The sequence below is a fragment of the Pelecanus crispus genome, chromosome 4 (genome assembly GCF_030463565.1).
Source record: "Pelecanus crispus isolate bPelCri1 chromosome 4, bPelCri1.pri, whole genome shotgun sequence".
NCBI classification, from domain to species: Eukaryota; Metazoa; Chordata; class Aves; order Pelecaniformes; family Pelecanidae; genus Pelecanus; species Pelecanus crispus.
Window position 1 is genome coordinate 42,308,825 of NC_134646.1, and position 19,021 is coordinate 42,327,845.

General features: G+C 41.3%; 1 protein-coding gene across 1 annotated transcript; it reads right to left on the minus strand.

Annotated features, from left to right (window-relative positions):
- Nucleotides 1-1,430: 1,430 nt before the first annotated feature.
- TMEM192 (transmembrane protein 192) lies at nucleotides 1,431-18,441 on the minus strand. The gene is made up of 6 exons (XM_075709705.1): nucleotides 18,400-18,441; nucleotides 14,912-15,058; nucleotides 10,557-10,821; nucleotides 8,404-8,538; nucleotides 3,942-4,044; nucleotides 1,431-1,554 (listed from the first exon to the last, which is right to left on the minus strand). The coding sequence occupies exons 1-6, from the start codon at nucleotides 18,439-18,441 to the stop codon at nucleotides 1,431-1,433; spliced, it is 816 nt and encodes a 271-aa protein (XP_075565820.1).
- Between the last annotated feature and the right edge of the window lie 580 nt (nucleotides 18,442-19,021).

A 19,021-nucleotide genomic window follows, 5' to 3' on the forward strand; every position in this document is an offset into this window, starting at 1 on the left:
TGAGTTCTAAAACCAGAAACATTTCTATTCTTCATATGTATACTATAAAATCCTGGCTGCATTTTCAAGAAACAACAGTTAAGGAGAACAGTTTAGTGTTTGATAGCAGCAACACCTCCAGTATTTATTGTTTTCCTTTAAATGAGACATAACACCCATGTTTGTTGCACACTAAACAGTTACTTCTAAAGTTGTGCCCTAGGACCAAAGTAGGATGGATTTTCTTTTGTTTTTATTCAACTGCAAGACCACTCCTCATGAGAGCCACCTTCCCAGTTTTGACTGGTGATTACCCTGTCTCCCCCACAGAGGTATCAGCTTCTAAAATAAGTCTTGGTCTACACTGGTAGACAAAGTAGTACCCAGAACAGAATGGTTCTTTTACCAGCCTTCCCAATAAATCCATGAAATAGAACCAAAAATTTGTTTCTCCAGCTTCTAGAAGACCTTTGTCTTCTGCTGCTTTTCACCTCCCCGCATAACACCATTTTAGCTTTTGAATCAAGATGCTGCCATTTTTTGAAGAGTTAAAGAGCAAGGATGCCTGTAACTTATGCATCTTTAACAGGATCTTTGAACTCATTCAACACAAGTTAGTTACTAGGTCAATGAAAAAGCTTACTCTCAAGTATTTTTTTATTACATTAGTTCAGTCAGCAGAGTAGGAATCTTGTTGATTATTAGCTGACACAGGTTCCTAGTAACAGGAAAGTCATCAGCCCTAGAGGTCCCTCTTACAGGTTTTAAAGCCAGAATTCTGAACAACTGCTCACATTGCTTACCCATGACATTGTTTGTACCACACACTTATGTGATATTTGCCATTCTAGGGTGCCCACTGCTTTTTTTTTAATACTAAATTGTATGCCAAATTTCCCCACTGGCACAGGCAACAGTTTCATTCCTTTTCTTGACAAAGGAGAAACGGAGACTGATCTAGAAAGCAGTATCTACTTTGTATAGGATTGTTGAAGTACACCACCTCTAACACCGGACGTAATGGGACTCAGTGACAGAGTACATCTAGTCTCCACTTTAGCACAAGAAACTTAAAAGATACCCTTTGCAAAGACAGATTTTTCTAGAGAAAAAAATTGTATTCTAGAAATATAAAGTACTTTGGTAGTTTGAAGCTTAAAGGTTACAGCAATACAAAATAACAACAACTGAACAAAGTTAAACCATTACCTCAGGTCCAACTTTAACCAATTATTAGGAATTAAAAATCCTTGAAGCTCCAGAACAGATGAAGAGAGCCAGAGCGTCCAGTTGTAATAGGTTTACAGTGTATGCAGAGCTCATTCTTCCAGCTTAACTTCTATTTCAAAATGTGAAAGACGATTGAAGAAGAGTCATATGTACAAGTCAGTCTGGATATTGTATTGCCTTGTGTTCCCTCCAGAGCTCCAATAGCAGTTTTCTAAATGCTGTTAAGTTTTGATTTGCTGAGATGTTAGTGCCAATAGTCTCTTGCTGAGCAGTGCATTATGTCGCTGAAGATACTCTATTACATCTCCTTGCTTCTCAACTATCTCTTCTAAACTTGAATTTTCCCTTGAAATAACAAAAGTGAATATCGGTTTCAATAAGTGATAGCAGCTTTCTAACATATGAAGTGTCAGAGCTAATTAACAAGTATTTAAACAAGTTGCTTCCTTCGTTTTACTTTCATTGATCTCAACTAACTTATGAGGGAGGAGGCAATCTACAACACCTTTATGTTTAACCTCCATTTTGCATGAGAAGGCAGGAAGAGAAAGTTTGGCTAAACTTCACACCATGTATACATAATCCAGTTACATATTTCCCACTAGACAGTTACAGAGAAGTAGTAGTATGAGGATTTTTACTGTTTAACAATCTTAAAGTTAGTAAGCCAGACAACATGCTTTTATAATAATTGTATAATAATTTTATAATAATTGTACTAGGAAATCCATGGCACCTTTTCCAACTACATTAGGAAGCTTATTTTAAGCAGGCATAGTATTTTTATTCAGCTGGGGTGATCATAAGCTGTTTAAGACAGAAATTTCTTGATTAACCTGCAGTAGCATACATGATGTACTATTATATACAGTGATATCATCTGTCACAATACCATAACAGCATCAGCACCAAACAGTTGTGCTATTTCAGATCCACCTCATGTACAACTAACCTCTCACTTCAAATATCTCCAGCTTTCATACACCCTTCATTTTAACTAGGATAGTAACACTGCAACATTAAGTAAAGCCAAGTTAATTAAGAAAAATCTGTAAGAGTACAGAATTGTCAAATCTATAATTAGAAACTTTTAAAAATACAGCAAGAACAAGTACCAGTGCCTGAGCATATTCCAGTCTTCCCTTACACATTATTTCTTCCTAGCTGACATGGGAAATCTGCCCTCTTAGTACACATGAGAGCATCTTGGAGCTTAGAAAGTTGCTCCTCAGCCTTGCAGCATTTTGTGGAAGAACATTGCCCTTTTCATAGTTCTTAGAAAATGCTGAGGAGGATAGCTAGAGTTGAAAAAAGCTTAGGTCCAATTAAAAACCTACTGTAGTTAAGCTGGAAAAAAAATAAAGAGAACAAGTTTTGTAGACAGAAAGCTTGCAATCTTAACCAGTAAGCTGCATTACCAACTTAGAGGACCAGAAGAGGTCCATGATCAGTAGCTTAGGTTGTAGAGGTCATAATATTCAAAAAACATTCTTATAACCAGGGTCAACTGAAGGGCTGACAGGATTCACTTTTCAATAGACCTTAACTCTCAAGGGAAAGAGAGTCATAGTTGTATAGAGCTGAATTAAAATAACTGTTTTGCAATCAGTTCTCAGAGGAAGCTTGCAGTCTTTAATCAAAAATAATCAGAGTCTTTTCCTCAGCTGGTCATTGTTGCAGACTCATTCTCTGGGCATTTAAGAATTTCTCAGGGGAGAAGTTGAATGAGAAAGGAATGAAGTCCACCATGCATTCACCATGGTGTTTATATCAAGATGGAAGTCAGACATTGTATCAAAACTCAAGACAACTCTAAATCCTTCCTGTATCCTGGACATCTACTTCCAAGTTCCACAAAAACATGTGCATGCTGCATTTGTGACACCAGGGGAAGTGCCAAAGTATTAGTCATCTCTGCACTTCAATTTTTTACTATGGCATACATACAGAAGCAAGTCACACTGTATTAGAAAATTTCTAAGTAAATTCTTGTATCAAAGTCCATGTTAGTTTTGATGATTGGTTTTTGTTAAGTCATACCAGACTTATTTCAGCAACTGGAAGATGTTCATGCAGTCAAAAGGTACACAAAGGACAAACAAGCAGTAAGTCTCAGTGCTTGTGAGGTGAATGTTGGATAGCTTCTGTCTCACTGAGAACTTCCTTACCTCTTAAGTGCCCCACCCACCTTTAAAATTCCTTCCCAAACTAGAAATATATTCCTAATCCCTTGCTAGAATCTCATGTCCAACTGCTGGCACAGAACAAAGCTGCAGAGTCTTCTTCAACTATCAACTGCCCACAATGTATTTCCTTGCTTGAAACTGGCTGAAGAAGCTAGGCTTCTGTAGGCATACTTTAAGTAACAGTGTAAGACACTGGTATCTGTCCTCAAACTCCCATATAAAGTCAAGTAACACAGATTAAGCACAGTTATTTATAGCACATTAAAGATTCATGCAACCAGCCATAAATGGTCAAATAATTTCTGTCCTCATAACAAATTGCCGTTACTACGTAGAAAATACAAGATTGTGCTACTTGTCATCTGTGCATATAACAGCCTTAAGCATATAGTTTCCTTCAAAACTATTATTCCCACCTCTGCTTTGGTTGACAGATTTAAGATTATATATTTAAGATTATTATAAGTAATGCAATTACATTAGCTGGTGTTAGGTACCTATGTACCATGGCTGAACACAGCACAAGATTAATACAGAAAATCTTACCTGAATCCAATTTCTGAGGTAATATGACTAGGGTAGGCATACATCTTTTCTTCTTCAATTATGTCAGGTCTTGGCTTCGCACGATTGAAGTTGCTTATTTTCACTACAACAAAGTTTTATAAATTAGTTGGAAAGCAACCAAAAGAGAAAAGCATTATCACCAGGCTCCAAGGTAAAAATAAAAAATCTATAACAGATAAGATTGCCTTAGAAAAGATAAGGGAATCTGGGGATTGGGGAAGGAAGGAAAGAAAAAAAAAAAGCAGAATCTATCTCTGCTCATTTCTGGAATGGCTTTGATTATAAGTTAGTGGTGGGGTGGGGTGTGGTTTTTTTTTTTCTTGTTTGGTTAGGTTTTTTTCAGTCCTGCTGCTTAAAAGATCACAGTGAAGACCTGAATGGGGAAGCTTGAACATACTGCTTAACATCTGCAAAGTTTAGTCTGTCACTTAAGAGGGTGAAACCTTAGTTGCCTCTGAGAGGTTACTGAGATTCAGCCTCCAAATTCAGGCCATAAGTTAAGCAACATGCCATAAAAAAGTTGTAAAGAGTTTTGATACTAGTTTCTAGGTCAGAACTTCTAACTTAAGCCCTTTGATAAAGACTATTTTAACTAGACCACCTGCAGCAAAGCAGCAGCTTGTCTGCCTGCTCTCAAACTAGGGCAGACTTGCTACAGAAAGCCATTAAGTATTCAAACCAGAGTGGCTCTGTGATCAGCTTCACATTATGAACCTTGCAATGTTAGCAATCAAAACCAGAAGCCAGGCACCTGTGAATAAAGTTTAAGATTAAATTGAACAGGTATGGAATGGGGATGGGTGGGGGTGGGAGAAGCTGTAGGCACCCTCTGCATTATTTCTAGAAGGAAGCTGAAAATATTTGAAGCCATTCAATGTCAGATCCTGATTAAAGGAATGCACCAAGAGATCTGGACTATGCATTCTGGACTCTGCAGTTAGGGCTGCTTGTGAAGCAATACATGTAATGCCACTAAAAACATTACAGTCCATCTCCATCAGAAATCCACACTACTGCAGAGAAAGACTGTCCTTACAAGTCAGTAATATGATGGGGTTTATTACAGGCCACTCCGCTAAAACAATGCCAAGACCCTCCAGAGGTTAACTACAAGTTAGGCTCAAAGGTTAGTTATTTCTATGACGGTATTCCTCTACAAATAAAGCCACGAAGGAATGAATGTGGAATTCCCAACATGCATTGTTTGTGGGAATGTTAGTCTTTTATTCAAGTGATATTAGAAGTATGTAAGAAAGTCATTAAATACATATATTTAGTAAACCTTTTAAAGCTTGACTCCCTATCAATAACAAACTTACAACAGTAAGCTGGCATTTAGAGCTGTCTGTGTCATACTTCATTCCATACACGTTTTCCTCACTTGAATTTAGGTATGTCAAGTCTGTTGTAGGTCAATCACAGCAATTCCTTGTAGACTTCTGAATCCCTGCCCCTGCATCCTACAGCTATATATACATACACTGCTGAATGGAGATTTTTAAGGCAGGCAGTAGTATTTCCCAGGGCATTGTGCACCATACAATTCATAAAATAGCTCCAAAAAGCAAGAAGAAATATCTAGAATTAGTCAGGTATTCCATGCCACTGTTTTCATTTGTGAGGCAGTAATACTTAGATGAAAATAAGTCAGGTACATGAACCTTATACAGATAAGCACTTATACCTCATTCTAGTAGTTAAGAAATAATTATTCTACAGTGGAGAAACAATGTATGAACTGGTGCTACCTTCCCTCCAAAATTTAGGAGTAATATACTAACACAACAAAGACGTTGATCATGAGTTGCTAGTATAAAGTGACCTTAATCTCCCCATTGTTGCTCAGCTACTGTTAAGATAGTATCAGCTAATGTAAGTGGTATCTGTTAAGTGCTTCCCTTGGAGTGGGGCACTCTAACCCTGAGCAGAGGACTGCCCTTAAAATTATCCTACTAAAGAAGCTCATGCTTCCAGTCACATAGTCTGCTCTGTTTGAGAGAAAACAGTAATTATCTGAGTGTCACTATTGCTACAGATTCTCAAGCTATTTTCGCAACTGGCCAAATACATTTGTTTTGCTTCAGTAGAGCTTTAGATTGATGCTTAAAATGTTAAAGAACACCTCTACACCCAAGAGACAGACATGCAGGCAGTCTCTTAGCTTACCTCAATATGTACTGGGATGGAAAAACAAGAAAACAAGTTACACTGCCCACTGGAAAAGGCAACCTAGGGTGATGGGAGGTCTTCCCAATTTTGAGGCAAGTGTTAAGTTACATAAAAATTAACCCTGGTTCTGCACACCAAGCTTTAGAGAATGAAGCTTAGACTGTTGTTTTAGGGCTTCTGAGGAAATAAAGTAGCTGTTTACCAAAAGACTGCCTTACTCCTTCCTAGCAATGCAGTTCTGTCCCTCCTTCACATTAGTTCCAGGACTCACTAGTCTCTTCAAGCCTCCATCAGCTGCAAAGCAAAACTTTGCTCCCCACAACTTCTAGTGTAAGTTGGCTAATGGATTTGGTCCAAACAGGAACTGGCACAGCACAAGCCAGGAAACAGGACCCTTTTGGTGAAAAATAAGCAGAAAAGTAGTCTGAGAGCTCCTGTGGAAGTTCAGGCTCAAACCTTACTACTGTGAAGGTCAACTTTCTTGCAGTTGCTTATGCTTTTCTGCCAGGGTAAGACACACACCATGTAGCTCTTTGAGCTCCAGGAGGCCTAAGGGTAAGAAATAACGTTTCACTGGAATTCCTGATGTTCTGTTAAAGTTTTGCAATTTATCTTTTATTTCCTGAGTTTCTCAGGAAAGTAAGTATGCATATGCAAAGAAGGATGATCTCTAGCATTCTTGGAATAGTTCTCTGGGACTGCCATGCTTGTGTTCCCTCATCATTGCCTTTATTCCTCCAGAGGACAGTTAAGTCTACTTGAGCCATGTGGGTCCATTCAGGGGAAAGCCTGATAAGTCTAACAGCATTCAGGCCTCTGCACAGATGTAAGAGGAGTACATAGTTTAGAGCTGGGACCTTATTTCTTGGTGCATTTTGATTTCACTGTTGTTGCAAGACAGCCAAGAATATATTTTATTTCCTAGATGACCAAGCTACTTGGTAGTATTTCTGTGTGTCATTACATTATTAATAACAAACCAAAGTTTTCTACTCCAAAAGAAAAGACATCCTAGATTAATTACTAATCTTGAAATCACAAAAAGTAGTCAGATTAACACAAATACTGTCCACCATAGACATAGTTCTTCCTTTATGTTTTGAGCTTCATGCAGTCCTGAAGGCAGGCAGCATTTCCACCATCCTTCCTCCTGTTTGATTAGAAGTCAGGAGCAAACTAAGTTTTGCCCATTGGTTTTGTTTTTTTTTTTTCCCCCTCCCAGGGAAACCAGTGCTACTGAGGCCACTTAGCTAAGGAGTCATCTCCTTGTTTGTAGCTGTAAATAAGCCGAAAGCAGCATCTCAGGAGCAGGAGTATAAGCTATCTAACTCAAGAGCAGGAACTACATGTCATTTAAACAGACATGGACTTCACAGTAAACATCTCTAGTTCTCTTCAGACAACAAAAATAATTGCATTTTTCAGTGTCTTGTACCTTTTCAGTGGGTTTTTTTTTCAACCCAGTTATTCTCATTTGAGTTAATGCAAGCCATAAATCCAAATAGTTTAAGATTAGATTAGAGAAAACTATTTGGTTCAAGCATTTATTAATCAACATTTTAGATACTCCTACAATAGTTTAATGGAAAGAGGTTTATCGAGTCTTGGTAAGTTACACCAAAAAGCAGATAATGTTACAAGCCAACAGTGACAGTACAAAGCAATGCCTCACAGTTTGATGATGCAGTATCTTATTTTAGTATTGGCACAGATTCTAAGAGCCACAATTATTTTTTTTTTTAAACATTCATCAGAAAATCTTCCCTTTTAGCAACAAAAGGAACTGAAGCTTCTGGAGGAGGACTAAGAGAAAAGGAAGAGCCTGGAGACTAAGGCACATCACGCTATCAACTATGCAAGTCCCACATGTAAGTCCCAGAAGCCAGTCTGATAAAGCCAGCAAGCTCTTACCGCTTCACAGCTTGTGGTGCACACATTTGAGAACACACTGCTAAACAGACAAGCCTGTTCACAGGATGCTTTTGCAATAATTATGCATTTATCACCATTTCACTGGATCAACAACTTTGAGGTAAGTAACACGGAGCTTTCATGTAGCAGCACTTGGAGACAAAAAAAAAAATCAAGCCTGACAACCTTCCCATTTATTTTGGAATTGCCTTAGTTCTTCTACAAGCACAGAATCATTCAGTATTTATAGTTGCAGTTAAATGTCTTGGTGTATACCAAGTGAGCTACTGTGAGGGCAAACAAAACAGTTGAGTAGCAGCTATAACAAATCTCACTCAAGAAGGCAAGAATTGCCTCTCACCTGTGTAAATCACTAGGCATGTCAGGGAGCTAATCAGCTCCAGGCCCAGGACTCCCAGGATAAGATACAGGTACACTTTACTGTGATCAGGAAAGGAATGCTGCATTGACAGAATCAAAAGCAGGGCTGCATTACCTAGAAAACAAATGTTATATTTTACAGGTGCAACAATTTCATTAGCTGTTGAAAATAACTTAGTATTCTCTCATCCCCAGTATCTGCATTAGGCTGCAACATTTCAGTAATGCTTTTCCATTTCATACCATACTTGCCTCTTTGGCTTATTTCCTTACACAGGTGATGCAAGCTTACAACTGCTGCCAGCAAAATGAGGTTTCATTTTAGCATTTGACTGTAATGGTAGAGAATTATGAGTTTTCCTATAGGTTTTTCTGACTTAGAGTGGAAGAAACACACTAGAAATACCTAATCTACATGTGTGGACTTAGTCTCTAGCCTTGTTGCTGCTATCCATCCCCAAAACTGCTTGGAGGGTATTAATTTCTGTCAATTCCTAAGTCACATTAGTCAATTCAAGGTGAGATAGTGTTTTCCTTCAAGTGGTGGATTTGAGTGTATTTACATAAGGCTAACAGAGCCAAAAACCCAAATACCTTCCTTTCAAAGGGAGACACTTGCACAGGCTTCCAGTTGCCTGGCTATTATTTTAAAACTTTCAGTAACTTGCAAGTATAACTAAAGTGAGCACAATTAGTCAAGGAGGGCAAGTGTTGAATTACAGACTAACAAGCATTCTTAATTCTTTACACACCCACTTCTCTGATACAGAGTGTGAAATGGTCTTTTCTTTCCTGTAGCAATATCTGGATAGAGCACTAAGTGTGTTAAGACCATTAATGTAACCAGGGGACTGTACAGTTATCTTCCATACTGTTAGGCAACTGAACTGTCAAGATGGAAGTGGTATAAACAGCAATTAACATGGCAGGACATTTGCAGTAATGGAGCTAACTACCTTCTGAACTACATATTATTTTCCTCAAGAGTCCACAGCACACAACTGATTGCACCTGAACATCTACACATGCCCAGAGTTTGTCTGGTAGGGGAGAAGTGGGCTTCATCTAGGACTGAAGACAGGGCTAAGTATTCTGCCTATTGCAATGTAATCTGGAAATAGTCCTTCTACTTTTTTGAAACACCCTTAAGCCTGCTGTGGCTTGATTTTGTCACTGCACTCCAACCACATCTTTATCTTCAGAGCTCTATCTAGTGGCCAGAGCCTGAAGTTTTGTACATTCATCAAGCTGACTAGCTCTTTTAGTGACTGGGTAGAAAGCAAGCTAGGGTTTTATATAAAGCAGGACCATCTAACTTACCCATTCTGGTGAAAAAAATTTCTATTCCAGTTATTCAGAAGCTTTACAGAAGGGAGGTGGGATTATAAGAGGCAAAAATACTCTAAAAGCCAACACTGTTCTCTTTTCCCCTGCTATTTGTGTGAAAAATCCCCTCCAGTTAGATGGATTTTAGATTTGTTGAAGTAGTTTCTGTTCAAAAAGCTACACCAGCTAATTGTACCAATACTTCTTTCAGCTTCACTGGCCAGTGATGTAACTTAGGATAGAGTTAAACTATTACCATACACCACCTGTTGTCCGTAGAAAGTAGAACAAGGCAGTCAAGCAGAGCTGAATGTTACACATAGCTCTGCTGGAGATTATAAAATTGCTTATATTACTAATTTCAGAAAGCAGTTGAGCAACAGGCAATTCATCTCTTTCTACTGGAATTGCTGAGCTTGAAAAGAGAAGCTAAGTACACTTCTTGGAAGGACTAGCAGTCTTGCCACACAGCCAACTGGACAAAGGAGTATGCAAACCAAGATCACTAGCAGCCAAACACAGACACTGCTGGCTGAACATTTTATGGCTGAAGACTAGATGTTTTACTCAACTTCACACTTGCAGGCATTTTTCCCCTACAAAGAGTTCTTTACAACATGCATCTGGCAGGCCAGAAAGGTCAGTCAGGAGCTCCATCTGACTAAAATAAATAGCATTTATAAATGCTCACAGGCAGGTTTTTAAAAGTTTGTAATACACATTTATATATAAACTGTTCAGTCTTTCATTGTGTCATAGCTTAAAGCTTTAGAAGAAAAAAAAGACAGGAAAACAAGTTCACTTCACCTGTGGAGTGTATCAGCAGTGGAAGCCTTTTTAGATGTCTTGTTGATCGGTATATTGAGAAGTAACCTCTGCTTCTGACTTTACTGTGGTGGTACTGGGTGTATCGTTCAAAGAAAACATGCAGAATCCACAGAATTACTTTTGCAATGATTATGACAGTCTGCACTTTAAGTGGGTGAGTATAGTTTCCAGGGCACTTATCCTGATTTGGATTGGGGTAAGAACAAAACATAGCTGCTAAAAATGCTAGAACAACAAAAGCAACCTGGAAGAGAAAGCAAGAGAGAAGAAAACACTTAAAGTCAACATTAAGCTATAAAAAGGACAGCTTTATGCTATTTATTCATTATGTGTTACTTTATGAATTGATTTTTTAGAGTTGAGATAATGTATAAAACATTAGACACTTACTACAACCACTACACATCATTCTGGGAACATACTGATGACTGAAATTGCTAAGTAGTAAGATTGTCTTCCAGGAGGGCAACCAGTCTCCAGCTGAACAGAGTTGAGAATCACCACTCTTGCCAGAATTTCCTCTAAATCAATTTCACTGTTCCCCAAGTCTCCCCTTCATAGTCAATTTATCTTACTTCTGGACCCTCTTTCCTATGTCTTTTTGCTTTAAGGGGAACTTTATTTATACTGCCTCAAAAAAAAAAAAATCACATCTTTGACTCATTCAGTTACACTTGTTAGTGCTCTGCAGGACAGCCTCATATCTTATTGGTACAGTCTACGTTTCTTTACATTGACATTTTGTAAGTGAAAATCAACCCTTTACTATATTAAAAATAATCTCCAGGTTATGCCATTAGAAAAAAGTGAAACATCATCATAGTAACTTACAATTATTAACACTAGGTAAGCATCTTTGCCAGTTACTAATCATTCTTTAGTATTTTTACTATCAGATTTTTCCATTTTGCTCAGAACTTATGTCAGAATGGACAGACTATAGTCAATCAGATTGTATATACACTTGTCCTTTCAGACTAGTGCCATTATGCCATAACTTTTCCTGTCTTCTAGACTTTTCTCCAACTTTTCATCATCATCAGTGAGTATCAGCAATCTTTTGGCCAGCTAGAAGACAGAGTCTTGGGCGCACATTATCTGGGGTATATGTATGCACACAGGGCTTTTTTTTTAATCTTTACAGAATTTTTGTCATAGAAAATATGCTCTACTGTCTTCATTCGGCGAACAAGAAAATATGGTACTTTCTCATCCTGGTTCATTCTGCAGAATAGGAATATTTTAAAAACAGAACTGAAAACAAAAACAACTCCCACTGATACAGAAGTAAATTGAGCACTTTTATATACAACAACAAAAAAATTAGTTTGCCTCAAGTCTGCAGAAGTCTAATACACTTAGCTTAAAAAAAAGTGTCCAATGTTCTGCATCTCGTAACTGATAGAAGCACATCAGAACAAGATGGAAGAAAGCATCTGATTTTTATTTGCTAGCTTTGTTTCCATACTTAATTCTATGGATATCCAAGAGCCCACAACATCCTACCTACTCCCTTGAACTTATTCTTCATATTTTTGTCATTTCTCAAGTAACTTTCTTCACAGAAATTAACCATTCAGAACCACTTAATTACTCTTGATATGAACTGCCCTTAACTTGATCTGGTTGTGAATAGAGTTAAGTAATTGGAGGGAGGATGAAAAGCAAATAACTTTCACACAGTCATGAATATCTAAAAGAGACATTATAGAGGACAGACAGGGTAGAAGGTGGTGGTGGGGAGGGGTGTGTTCTATATTATCCCTAAAACAGTTACTTCAAATGCAGATTAAATCCCAAATTATCTTGAGATGGGTTAAGTAGCTAGATTAAGAAGCAAAATAAGAGGGATGGTTATCAACAAAACATTCATTTAATGTATTATTTTACTACCTCCTTTTCTTACAAAAGAAGAATAATCCAGCTAACCCATATTTTTCTTGGCCCATTTACTGTTTGATTTGCCATTTTAAGACAGTAACACATCTAGTTCTACTCCCTCCAGGTGTTAGGAATGTATTTCACTACAAAAAATAGATATATTAAACTGATGCAAGCAGGAACAGCCTAGCATTGCAGCTCTACTAATCTACTAGAGCAGTGTATACAAGAGGAAACAGGTAGCTGGCATTAAGGGTGGCATTTATTAAAGATGTTCTGCTTACATTTTAGGGTAGTCCAACAACAGGTGCTTCAGCCCAGTACAGGGGATTTTTATATATAAATACTACTCCAAGAATAACTTTAAGTTCAGTTTTGTGTATGGCTATATACAGAGGGGGTTAAGGAAAGACAGGGTTAATAAGTTATTTCTAGCCTGTACACTTTACACTGCTCTCCAGAGTCTCCTGATAGGAGCCAGAAGCCTGCAGAAAAGCAAGGTTTGGCAAAAGGAAAGCCACTCAAAAAGCCAGCCCCACCACACTTCAGCATATCCTACCCACACACTCCAGAACTGTATGTAACCAGGCAGCTGCACTGAAGCAGCTATTTGCTGCCTAACCCCATTTCTTGGCACAGGAGGGCAGAGAAGAAATACTCCAAGTTACACACAAATTACTTTAGAGATGCATTACAACTCTACTGCATAATACTATGATGGCTTAACTTCTCCAGTATACTTGCCCCTTTGGCAGGCTGTGCATCAGAAGCTAACCTGGTATCTTCATGTTCCACAAGGTTTGTGCACATTTGCAGAAGCACGGGGAAGGAAACCCAATAAGCTTGTTTTCCCCATCCACATTTTCAGGAAGGGAGACAGCACCATTTCATGTGGCAATTATAATGCTGTATTTCACCAACAGAAAAGGATACTTCTCCATTTTGCTCTAAAAACCAACTGGCCACTGCAGCAGGTTCCGCAATAGTAGCAAGATTTTACCTGGAAAAGTATGTGTTGACAGAGGCCTCAGCAGTTTTCTTTCTCTTCGCCTCCCCACACTTCTCTCCATTTGCAGGAGAGGGGAAGTGAAGGGGGCAGAAGAGCCAGCAGTTTCCCAAGATCTGGATGACTGATGTTTGGCTACATCAATTACGGTAGTAGATAGTAAGGCCCCCAAGGCTAGGTGGAAAAACATGCTCTACTGCCAACAGGAGTGTCTACCTTCCTAACGCAGACTTCAAGTGCCATCCTAATGGGATGGCACCAGTGTTGTTCTGGTAGTGCAAGGGAGTATGGCTGGATACAAGCTGGATACATGATAACATGCTGTTATTCAACAGAACAGCAGAAGTCTTTCCTAAGTCTACCTGACAGCGAGACATTTCTTGATATTACAAAGAGGCCCACAAAACATTTACTTCTAAAATTAGGCCAGGGCATATTGTTTGAAGAGCTGCCCCAGGAGATACCTTAGAGGTTGGTATGTACTTTTAAAGTTCTGGTAGACAGCATGTTTTACAGAGCACTGGGCACAGCATTTTTTGTAGAGATCAAATAAAGCTCTACAATAACTAGCAATACATGTCTTGTGCAGTCTCTGGCTTTATAAACATACTATCTTCAGGTCAGTGTTAGTGGCATTATAGAATCATAGAAACATGTAGGTTAGAAGACGACCTGTAAGTTTGAGTCCAAACATTTACCCAACACAATCCAATCCACCACTAAACCACGTCCCTAAGCACCATGAAAGCACCACTTCAGTTAGATCTTAGGATCAGAGCTCTTCACCCTTTCTTCATGTTTGGTTTCCACACGCTCACAAGCGACAATAAACCTCTTCAGCTTATCAAGGATAAGCTCACCACTAGGCAGGAGTCTCCCTACCAGCCTCAAAAAGGCCTTCATCTTTTAGGTACAAGATCTGTCCTTTATCTGTACTTTTCACCCTCAACCCTCAAGAGTCAGAACTGGAAGTAACATTTGGATTCCTTTATCTCTCCATCCACTACCATGCAGAACCCCTGCAGCAATTCCAACTTTACTTGCTTAGTTACCATTAGAAATACCTTAAGCCTTCCCTGTGACATTAAGTTCAGCCTCCAAAAGGCATGGCATCAAAATTATCTTGGCCCTCTATAACTAGTCTAAGCAGTTCTACAGTAGTACTATTTTAAAAGTACATTTCCAACAGCATAGAAGAACTACTACTTAATAGGCTTTTCTTCCTAACAAGATATGTCATAGCATGTTAGCACCAACAAACAATCAGAATGAGAACACAGCAAGTATGATGTAGCATATACATTATCAAAATGCATTAGCAAGTAAGACTTCACTTGTTTGGAACAACCATGCATGCAAGTGTCAGAAGAACTGTCTATGTGACCCATTAAGAATTCAGAACAGAAACAGCAAGTTTTCATAAGAAAATCATGCTTCTTAAACTTACATGTATTAGCAATAGAAAATTGGCAAGGAGAACTGCTGGGATAGCATGAAATTTTGGCCTCAGTTGGGAATGCAATGTATGAGACGAAATAAGTGGTGCATCCAGTAGAGGATCATCTTCCAAACTCTGTGTTATTTCCAAGGAACCCTGGAACAGAAGGGGAAGACAAAGAGTAATAACAGGTAAGCTCTAAAAGTACAGCACAGTTTTAGCAATTTCCTGTTAGAAAATCAAACTTTGGGGGAAAAAAAACTAGGTTAGTATCTTAAGACAAGCCCTTGAATTCTAGGTAAACTCTCATCACATCTTTATGCAAGAACTTAGTCCCTGAGGAATCTGACACTAATGTACCTGCCAGAATCACACTGAGTCTTCAGGAACTTTAGTCTTTAAAGCATATTACAAGTATTTGAGCATTACTCCTGTCGTGGTTTAGCCCCAGCCAGCAACTAAGCACCACGCAGCCGCTCGCTCACTCCCCCTACCCCAATGGGATGGGGGAGAGATTCGGAGGAGTAAGAGTGAGAACCACTCCTGGGTTGAGATAAGAACTTTTCAATAATTGAAATAAGTAAAATAGTAATGATAATAATAACAATATAATAATGATAATAATAATAGTAATATACAAAGCAAGTGATGCACAATGCAATTGCTCACCACCTGCCGACCAATACCCAGACAGCTCCTGAGCAGCGATCACTGCCCCCCAGCCAACCCCCCCCCAGTTTATATACTGAGCATGACATCATATGGTATGGAATAGCCCTTTGGGCAGTTTGGATCAAGTATTCTGGCTGTGCCCCCTCCCAGTTTCTTGTGCACCTGGCAGAGCATGGGAAGCTGAAAAGTCCTTGACTAGCATAAGCAGTACTTAACACACTGATGTTTTTAGTTGTTGCTATCAACATTCTTCTCCTACTAAATCCAACACACAGCACTATGCCTGCTGCTAGGAAGAAAATTAACTATCCCAACCAAAACCAGGACACTCCTGAGAGGCCAGATGTATTGTATGTTTACATGAAAAAATGGAAAAAGTGACAATTAAAGTCTCTCACATGCTTTATACAGGTACTGCAAAAATCCTTGTTATTCTTACTTCTGTCCAACTACAGTTAGAGGCAATAACAAAGACAGCTGCAGTGTACCAGTAAGTTTCAAGTGATTCAGCAACTGATACTACTGACATGTCACAACACCTGCAGCAGTAGTTCAAACTGAACCCAGGTAAGAAAGAAGCAGCAGTTCACAGAGGGAAGAAGATGCTACCAAGTGCTGGACAAGACATTCTCTGCTTTCACTAGAGAGCATGCAGCCCGTACTTGTCATGTTGGCACCAAGTATTGGGGCTTTAACTTCACATTCAGCTCAGATGTTTTGGCTATGTAAGTTTCCAGAAGTACCTTTTAGTTTTACCTTTTACTTCAAAAAGAAAAAAGTAAGTATGGGTGGAGGGAAAAACCTTTCCTTGTGGACAAGGAACTTGCCCCAGTGCAATACATCTCTGCTCCTTCCAGGCCACGACACAGTCATTCAATACATCTTAAGCTGAACTGCTCAAGTTTCCCTCTTAGCATCCTGTTATGTCCCATGCTATGACTTGCTTGCTTCAAAAGATAAAGAAACTCAAGATTCCAAATCAAGTTTTGACTGCTTTTCTCCTGAGCGATACTGACCACAGCCCAGAACAAGACAACAAGGGCAGACCCCATACCACTCCAGACTTCTGACTATTCAGGGAGACATGCCAGGGTTCACTGGGATATTTACTCGTTTTAAACCAAGGACTTCTCCTTGCCATGACAGAAACCAGCATAAGCCTCAAGACAAGTGAGGCATGTCATTCTTCTAGACACTAGCACAAGAAGAGAGATACAGAAGTTTTAGGATTACACCTAGGTTTATACTTCATATTAACCAGGAAAATGTAGATAGACTCCCCAGTGTTATTTCACCTACAGACAGCTGCCTACAGCAAAGGAACTAGTCATCAAGGCTTATTTCAGCCAGCAATCAGTTTTATTTTAGTACTGTGAATGCCACACTTGCCCAACCATAGAAGAATGTACAGGCCTCCCTCACCTATTTGGTACCTTTTGATTAAACTGGTCTTTGACTGTAAACAACCATTGCTGAAATACCTGCCCAGTAAGATGACCTTTTACTGCAGGCCTAAAGTTTTACCAATGGCACTCCTCTTATGTCACCAATATAAAATCCAGAAGCACGAGTACGAAGATGCTCTCTGTCCGTCATCCCCCATTTTCATGGGCCAGGTATAATTTTAAGCTCTGAAAGCAAGTGTGCAGGACCAGCTCTCCAACAGCCAAGACATCTTGCCTCATTCCTCCCCAACACAGAATTAATAGCAGAGTTAACAGCTCACACGTCCCACAAAGGTAGTGATCCTCCACAGGACAGTATCCTTTGTCTCATGGGAACAAGATGAACTCATCACTTCTGCAATACGATGACAGATCAGGGCACTCTTTCACAGACAGAGCTTTTATCAGAACATGTTTGACCACGTTACTTACTGCGAGACTGGCTAGAATCCATCTTTGCATCCTGAAATACAGCTAGCGTTAGGAAGCGCCGGATGACATAACCTCCCTGAGTAGATATTACAGGCAACATGAGTAGGAGGGGAATAAAGCGAGAGATGATGCTGTGTAGTAAATCTGACATTAAGAAAGATCTAGTAAGCGACCCAATTAGATCAAGGCTTCATTTAATTAAGAGGAGCCAAACCCACAGCTGTTCAAAGCCAAAATGCCTTAACAAATGGGCCTTCTGTTCGGCACTGATGTTACCACAAGCAGAGCTTAAGGCTTCAGCCTCTTGGCTGCCTGATCCATGTCCAGCATGTGACCAGCTCCGCAGCAGCCCAGCACCGGGAGGAGAAGGGCAGGCAGCAGCAGGGAGAGCCACGGCCGGCAAGCCCTGCCCGCACAGGCTTCCAGCTGCGGGGGGGAGCGCGGGAAACACCCAAATAAGCAGAAAGCCACCGTGGTCACGCCAGCGCGCAGCATGTAAACCAAAGATTACGCTTACGGGACCTGTCTGTGGAAAAAATAACCCAGAAGAACTACACAAGCTACGCGACCAGCCTCGATTAAATTACTAACCTCGATGAGAAACAACCCCACGCCCCAATTACTTGGGGGTATTTCGAGCCCGGCTGGGGAGGAGCAGCGGCCCCTGCCCACAGGCAGCGCTGGGGGGCAGGGGGGACGGGGCCCGGCCGGGGAGCGGCCCCGGCGGCCTCCTGACTTCCGAAACGGCCATTTAACGAGACACCTCGGCCGGCTGCGCCCCCCGGAAGACGACGATACAGCCTTCAGCGCTGGGTACCGCAAACAGCGGAGAGAAGTGGAAGGAAGAGCCGGAACGGAAAGCGAGGCGCTCCCCCGGCGGTGCCCACCGTTAGCGGCGGCCTGGCCGCTCACCCCGGGGGCCGCCGCCCCGCTCCCGCCCGCACTCACGTTGTCCAGGTCTTGCCGCCGCCTCCCCGCCGTCAGCGCCATCTCCGTTCCGCGCCTCGGCCGCCCCGGCCGTATTTAACCGGCGCCCTCGCCACCGCCCGCCGGCTGGCCAGGGGCAGGCCCCGCCGCCCCGCCCCGCCCCGCCCCGCCATTAGCGCCCCCAGCCGCTATTGGGCCCGAGCCGCGCCGCAGCGCCGGCCCCGGGGCGGGGCCGCAGCCGGCGGGCGGGGGCAGGCGCGGAGCGGCCTTACCGCGGCCGGGGCCGGGCCTTACCGCGGCGGGGCCGGGCCTTACAGCGGCCGGGCCTTACCGCGGCCGGGCCTTATCGCGGCCGGGCCGGGCCTTACCGCGGGCGGTGGCCCAGGCGCAGCCCAGGTCCCGTGCCCCCTGGTCGGGGCCCGGCCCAGGCCGAGCCGTGTTTCTTGCCCAGGGGATGAGGACTTCCCACCTGAGGGAGCGGGATGTGGCAGCCGGAGCCCAAAGTTGTGCCCCCCGAGCCCGCTCCCGGCTGCCGCGCTCTGCCTTGGCGAGGCTCGGTCTCTCAGCAGCCCGGGACTGAATTTAAAAGGGGGGCTAGTTAATGGAGGCCCAGGGCTGGTCGCCCAGGGCTGGTGTGCCTGCG